At 43.0% G+C, this 7,420-nt stretch overlaps 1 protein-coding gene across 1 annotated transcript in view; it reads left to right on the top strand.

Annotated features, from left to right (window-relative positions):
• Positions 1-1,038: 1,038 nt before the first annotated feature.
• LOC110214560 (guanine nucleotide-binding protein G(q) subunit alpha) overlaps positions 1,039-7,420 on the top strand; it is a 411,313-nt gene continuing 404,931 nt past the window's right edge. The window contains exon 1 of the mRNA XM_020995540.2: positions 1,039-1,793. Coding sequence (XP_020851199.1) covers positions 1,658-1,793 — 136 coding nt within the window. The 5' untranslated portion in view covers positions 1,039-1,657. The remainder of the gene's footprint in view (positions 1,794-7,420) is intronic.

Here is a 7,420-nt window from a genome sequence, read left to right as displayed (position 1 = left end):
ATCTTTTTTTTAAAAAAGTTTTTTCTTTTTTTTAAAGCTGCCCTACAGGACAAAAAAGACACTGTTCCTCATGGCCATTGGGGGTGCGCCACGCCGGTTGTAGACTGGCGGTGTTGCTGGGGAGTGGTATTTGCTTTGCAAGCCTGTTCGGTGGGTTTGGAGGTTTGAATCCCTGGGATTTCCAGGAGCGTGTGTAACTAGCTGTATTTGTGTCTGGTGGGCAGAGAGACACAGCGAAAGGCCGCCATATTTCTGCCTTACCACGCCCGGGAGGCTAAGCCATTGAAAAAGTCAGGTTAGCGGCTGTAGCTGCCAGTGCAGGATTCACATAGTACATACAGGGGCAGCCGGCGGCAGCGGGCGCGGTGGCAGCAGCAGCGGTAGCTTCAGCCTCCGGCCCTTCTACCGACTCCGACTCCTCCTCCTCCCCCTTCCCCTCCTCTCAGCTAGGGACAGCAGGAACAGCAGGAACAGCCCCGACAACAGCTGCAGCCTTAAACCAGGAGAGGAGGCAGAAGGAGCAGGCAAACTGAAACCCCGACAGGGAAGGGGTAGGGGAAGTGGAGAGAGTGAGAGAGGCAGTTTCAGAAGAGAGAACTATAAGAATCACCACCACAATTTCAATAATATAAGAGTCCCAGGAGGTGGCAAGCGACACCACCTCTTCCAGCCTCCAGTTTCACTACCATCACCACCACCGCCAACACCTCCTTCTCCTTCTTCTCCTCCTCTTCTCCCCGCGGTCGCTGCTGCTGCTGCCTCTGCTGCTGCTTCCCTCCCGGATCTGTGCTCCAGTTGAGAGAAGAAAATGTGTGTGTGTGGCGAGGGGGAGGGAGAAAACTGATCAGCCACTCATCAGGGCCGGGGGGTGGGTATCTGGCAGAGAGCAGAGGAGGAGGAAGGAGGAGGGGGGGAGGAGGAGGGAGGGGAGGAGGGAGAGGAGGAAGGAGTGGGGTGTGTGTGTATGTGTGTGAGTGTGTTTGCGCGCGAGCCTGGGGTGGGTGGGAAAGGGATCCTGGCGGGTGTCATCTCGCATACAGGGGGGCACTGGGGGAGTGGTGTCAGGCGGAGAAGGGGAAAAGGGTGCGCTCTGGTGTCTGTGCCATCGTCGGCTGCTGCTTCTGCTTCTGCTGCCGCCGCCGCCGCGGCAGCCGCGCCGCTGCCCTAGTGGATGTTTCTATGTTGCTCGGTGCATGATTTAGAAGAGGAGGAGGAGTTGGATCTAGCTAGTGACAGAGGCAGGAGATAGAGGGGGTGGGGGGTGGGGGGGAGGTTGTTGTATTCTTTGAGGGGGGTGCGTGTTTGAGAGAGGCCAGGGGGAGCGGGCCTTTCCCCCTCTCTCTTCCTTGCACCTCCCTAACCTCCCTTCCACCCGGGTGGAGAGCTCCGCTTCTGTGTCCGGGCCCCGCCGCCGGGATCAGGCTTCGCCGGGCGTGCAGTGGGTGGCTTCAGGAGTCTCCCACCTTCCCCTCCCCTTCCTACCCTACCTTACCCCAGACCCCCCCCCTTTTCCCCCTCCCACCCCCAGTCCCTCTTCCCACACCCAGCCCAGGGGTTAGCTGCCGCCGCGGCCCGCGGCGGTGAGTGAGAAAGGAGCGCGCGCGCGCGTGTGTTTTCTGGGGGTACTGGGGTGTTGTGTCTGAAGCAGTTAGGAAGAATGACTCTGGAGTCCATCATGGCGTGCTGCCTGAGCGAAGAAGCCAAAGAAGCCCGGCGGATTAACGATGAAATCGAGAGGCAGCTCCGCCGGGACAAGCGGGACGCACGCCGGGAGCTCAAGCTGCTGCTGTTGGGTAAGTGGGAGAGCCACCTCCCCTTGCTCCCCGACTACTTCCCTTCCTTTGCCCCATCCACCTCGGCTCCCTCCACCTCCCCCCTCCTCCCCCTTCTTCCACCCTCGGGGCAGCTGCCCTCTGCACCCCCAACTGCTGATGTGCTCACCAAGCACCCCTCCCCCAGTACCCAACACACATACACACACACACACACCACACCACCACAAGCGCGCACACACACGCACATACACGCACGCGCGCGCGGTGCCCTTATGGAGTATATATTTCCATATGCATACCCTATGCCCCCCATGCCGTCCTCCCCCCAATTTTAAAAGCTACCCTGGTATATGTGCCAGGGCATATGCAAACCCAAGGGCTATGCATTGTGTATGCCTGTGTATCAGATGTGGACACAGTGCATATGAAAGTCGTATCATGGGAAGAGGGGGCAGGGCATGTGGATTTGGGGGTGAGGGAGGGGGAGTGAGAAATACGGATTCAACTCCCAGTTTCTTTGCCTGAGCTCCGTGGGAGAGTGCTATTTCCGTTAGGATAATTGGAGTCGGGAAAATGTGTGTTCGCGCACATATATCGCATATACTGTGGATCATGTTTTATGTAGATTCCTATATATACGTATATGTATAGATATAATCTATGTATAATAGATAATACAGGTTTGTGCTTCCTTGGGTGCATGTATCAGGAATGCCTTTTGGCGTGTAGGGAGGGAGAAACGGTGGGCTTCAGAAGGAGGTTTGATGTGGTGACATGGAGGAAGGGGGTGGTGGTGGTGGCTTTCGGAAGCTAGGGCAAAGGAGGCTTAAAGTGAGATGTGAAAAAGAGGCGGCAAATGTTGTAAAAGAAGTGAAATTCTGTTGCAACCTGGCCACTACAGCAAGAGCGAGAGAAGATGAGAGCTTCTTAGGGAAGGTTTGGTGGCAGGCTTCCTCAGCTGCACCGCTCCTTCAAAAGGAAAGAAAGGCTTGGGGTCGTAGTGTGGGGGTTAATGGTGGTGTGAGTGATAGAGGTTGTTGATGTGATGGGAGCTTTTGGTTTTATGAGACAACCCACATGCAGGACTCTCTTCGGAACAGGTCCTAGGGAAGAATCAAGAATCAACCACTCAGCTACTCTTGTGGAGCTGAATAGTGACCTATTGTGTGTTTGAAAATGACAGTGATTTAACACCTTTGGAACTGGCCCATTTGGGCCAGAAATAAAATGGTCAGAGTATGGGACAATTTCCCGTTAACCAGGGGGAAAAAGTCAGCCTTCAAATTCTGCTCTGTTAGGGGGATTGCAAGAAAATGTCCTTTCTCAGATAGGAATTCATATTGATGCTTTCTTTAGTGTTTTAAAAATCAAGAAATCATTTTCACATACAGTACAGTGTGACATAATTCTTAATTACTGTGATAGGAACAGTATAGGGCTTTGGAATAATAGGCCTGAAAAATGTCTGCCCTCGTGTTATGGATATTTGTGTATGTTGGAAATACATTACATAAAATTTTGTGTTGGACAAAGATTACTGTTATTCAGGAGTCTAAGAAACATACATCTTCTTACCTTGAACATTCCATCTGCTGTTGGAAGGAGCTGTTTTGCCGTTGAAGCACTATTTATGTGTTGGATCAATTAAAGAGGAGGAACAAAATAGAATTATGGCAGAAAGATACAATGGTTAGTTATACATCTTCTGAAGAAGCAAGCAGAACATGTGATTCACTTTGGAACAGGGTTAGACAGATTGGCACATGCTTAGAGGGAATGGAAGGCAGAGGGACTGAAGGAAAAGATGTGGGCTTTAAGGTAATAGAATGAGGAACGCAGGAACCAAGACTTTATGATGAATCAAATTGAGGGCTACTTTTTTAATGGCTGCAGAAATGGATAGATGAGATTTTCTCTACAATGAGGAAAATCTGGGAGGAAATGTGTCTCTTGTGGAGGTGCATAATTAGAAAGCATAAATATGTCATTTTAAACTTTTTTGTTTCAAAAAGTATTTTTTCCCCTGACCTGCATTCTGCTTTGAGTTGTTTCTGTTTATGGTTTGAACAGCAGGTTCCAGGATTTCTAACCCTTACCCTACATAGTGCAACAAATGTTTCAGTGGTTGGGCTTCTGAGGACTTTAGAGAAGAGCAGAGAGAAGACTGTCTCAGAAACTCGTAGCAGAAGGGAGATTTTATTTACTTGTAAATATGTATTGTTTATTTAAATAGGCCTGCTTCATTTTTAAGTGAAAGTTAGTAGTGGCTTTCTCAGGGAGGGGAAGGGAAGAAACAATTCACATCTACTGTACTTCCCTGGGTTAGAGGGTCTGGGGAACATCTTTCTGTGACTCCCTCTCCCCCCTTTCCATCTCAAATAGTTGAATTAAACTTATTAGAATTCCCTTCCACCTAATTAAAAATCTCCCTTCTCCCAATTAAAACTAGTAGTGTAACCTAAAATTAAAGTTTAGTCTTTAAAAATCAGCACTCTTCCTAAAGATTTGAAAATTACATAGATTACTGTGTTCTGGACACAACCCTGTGAAGTAGGAGAATTGGCAAGTGATTTTTAGCTTCATAAATCATTCATGATTTGTGTAACATAAACACAAGCTATATATACTACTTTATACTATATGGTAAATGTAGGTTTTTTACACAAAGTGACAAACCGATCTATAATGAAGTTATTATGATTTTCAGGCTAAAGATCAAAAATGAGAGTCTGTCTTAAAGATCCTGGGAGGGACTGGGGTGGGGGGAGTTGCTTTTGGTTTATGGAAAACTCAATGTCTTTTTCTGTAAAATGAGTGTTCATTCGTTCCTTCACTGTTTCATTTGACATGCTCTTGAGTACCTACTCAGTGCAGAACTGCCTTCAACTAGTGGAGGTTACAGGAAACTGTAGCACAATGTCGTTGCTTAGATGTCTAATAAGTGCTCATCGTGGCCAACTTATAAAGTGTTAGAGATGGGAAAATATCCTACAGTATCAGAGTAAAATACTTTTCAGAGTAAATTCCTAAGTGGCCTTGAAGATGAGCATTTTACTTAAAGTCATGAGGCTATTTAGAGGACTTTCTTTTTTCTTTCTTTGTTTCCTTTCTTCAAGGAGATTTTGTGGGTATATATGAAATTGCATGGCCTTATGCCTTTTAAAATTTAACTGTTTGTTTTAGGAGTTAATGATTAAGATTAAGTAACAAAAGGGAAATTGTGATTACCTAGCTAATAAACTGTGCTTGTAAAATTTGGGACATTCTGGCTCAAATCCAGTTTTATGCCAAACAGGTCCTGAGTTGTATGGTACTTGAGAAGTACTTTGAATATTCATTCTTTATTGTTTCTTAAAATAATCCTACTAATTTCTTCCCACTTTACTTTATAATATTGCATTTTAACTTTCATTCTTTTTCTTGATTTTGTGTAACTCTGATTCCTCTTTCTTACCCTTCTCAATTTGATGATGCTAATATTTACTCCTGCACACACACACCTTTTTATGAAAACTTTCTATGTATGCTGTATGTACCACAGAGAATGCTCTAATTTGCCTTTGTATACTTTGGGGTATTTACTACATGTAAATTATGTAATGTTTGCTTCTTTAATTATTCTCTCAAAGGAGATATATTTTTATCTGGCTGTACATGAGCCACTCCCTTTGATGCCCTGGGGGGTAAATTAAGAACGTGACTTCAGATGCCTGAGTTCATATACACATATTCACTTGATTTTACATTTTGTTTTCTAAATGGAAATCTGCTCTTCATCTGTTTTCTAATTCATAAATCCTGATAGCTCCTATTCTTCAGATTCTGGGTCATTGATAAGGCTTGTGGTTTGGCAAAACTTTTTAGCAGTGGTCTTTTATTTATTAATTTCTAACATTAAAAAAGTGCAAAATTCTAAATTTTAGAGCCTGTAAGTGAACTAATCTTAGGAAAAACTAACATGTACCCTTGGTCTTCTCAGCTAATTCAGAGATCTGGTTGCAAAATCTACCACTTCAGAATAATGTGGATTTGTGACTTTATGTAGAATGAGTTAAAACATCGCAAACCAAAGAATGGATTATGAGGATACAACACTGTTATTTTCATCTGTGATACATAAAATCTTGATCTGTTTTTATGGTATGCAACTGTTGCAACCAACTTGTTATAAAAGCGTGTCAGGGTTATAAGCACTAATAGAAAATGTTATATTACATTTAGAACAGTATACATTACCATGTTATGTGCATTTGGAAATGATAACAGTCATGCAAAGGATAGGCACATTAGAAGGAAATAACAAGCCATTGCATTTCCTGGTTATTTATATCTTGCATTCAATAGCTAAACCCCATTTTTTTTTAATGGCCATATATTTTTTCTGCCCCATTATAATAATACATATGGTATACAAAAAATTATACTGATAAAAGTCATTATAAACATTCTCCTTACCAGTCACAAATAGAATTGTTCTCTGCTGTCAACCAGAAAAAGGTATAAGAAAAAAACTAGAATGTATAGATATAAATTTTGGGGAATTGTTGATAGTAAAACAGTAACAACATGAGGTTTTTATGTGGATATTTAATGAGATATCAATTCAGTTTATTTTAGTTGAGTATAATTTAACAAACATTAAATGTGTGTGCCAGTTACTGCTCCATACTGGAGATGCAAAGGCAAAAATGAACACATTTTCTCTCTTGAAGAGCCTACATTCTACTCTGGAGAAGCAGTGTGCGGATAAGTAGACAGAAAAGTGCATATTAATTGAATACCAAGTAATTTCTGATACATGCAACAAAAGCATAACCCTGATGTCAGATATAAGGAGGTTTATTTAGACAGTGTATCTTCATAGTTAAATAATTTTGAACTCATACATCGAGATAAATAAGGCAAGAATGGGCATTTTTTGTTTGATTTATCTAGATGGCATAATTTTTATCTAGTCAGAAACAGAGAGAAATCAACTCTCAGGCAAGTCTGGTGTGAGACCTCTCTGTTGCCACAAGAATGTGGTGTTAAGGAGGTCCCAATGAAGACCCACCGAAAAAAAATGTTTTTTTTTTGTAAAAACAACTTCAACTTGTAAAGTGCACAAGTATCTCTAAATATTGGGATTTTATTTTGAATAAATTTCCTCTTTTCTGTAATAAAATGTTTATACTTGGTTATAAATAAATTAAAAGAAAGTTGAAGCTTCGCTCATAAAAATGAAAGCTGGAGCCCTACAGAGCCATTGTTGTAAGGTTTTGTATTAAGCCATGTAGACACACTGTCTACATTGCTTCCATCTGTCAGATAACTGTTCCTCCATTCCCCTTTTACATTTTTTTCTGTTATGTGGGTTCCTTGCACAAATTAAATCTTTGTTTGACAATTAAGTGGTCTCTCATGTCCCTAAATGAAATGTTTTGAAGTGAGTTGGCAGTATAAATTGGAATAAGAATAGTTCAATATCACAAAGTTTAATATAAAGGAACTATCTAGCTCTCTTTCTTAGATGCACCACTGTCCTTCCTCATAAGAACATTGTTCACTTTTCAAAGGGGAAATGTGTACAGTCTATGTATGGTGACACACATTTTCTGAGCTAAAAATCAGGATGCCTGGAATGATAAATGAGATTCTTTTTTGCA

Source organism: Phascolarctos cinereus, unplaced genomic scaffold (assembly GCF_003287225.1).
Source record: "Phascolarctos cinereus isolate Bilbo 61053 unplaced genomic scaffold, phaCin_HiC Scaffold_4;HRSCAF=312, whole genome shotgun sequence".
Lineage (NCBI taxonomy): Eukaryota > Metazoa > Chordata > Mammalia > Diprotodontia > Phascolarctidae > Phascolarctos > Phascolarctos cinereus.
Note: the sequence above shows the minus strand (reverse complement) of the source record. Positions and strands in the feature narration are given on the sequence as shown.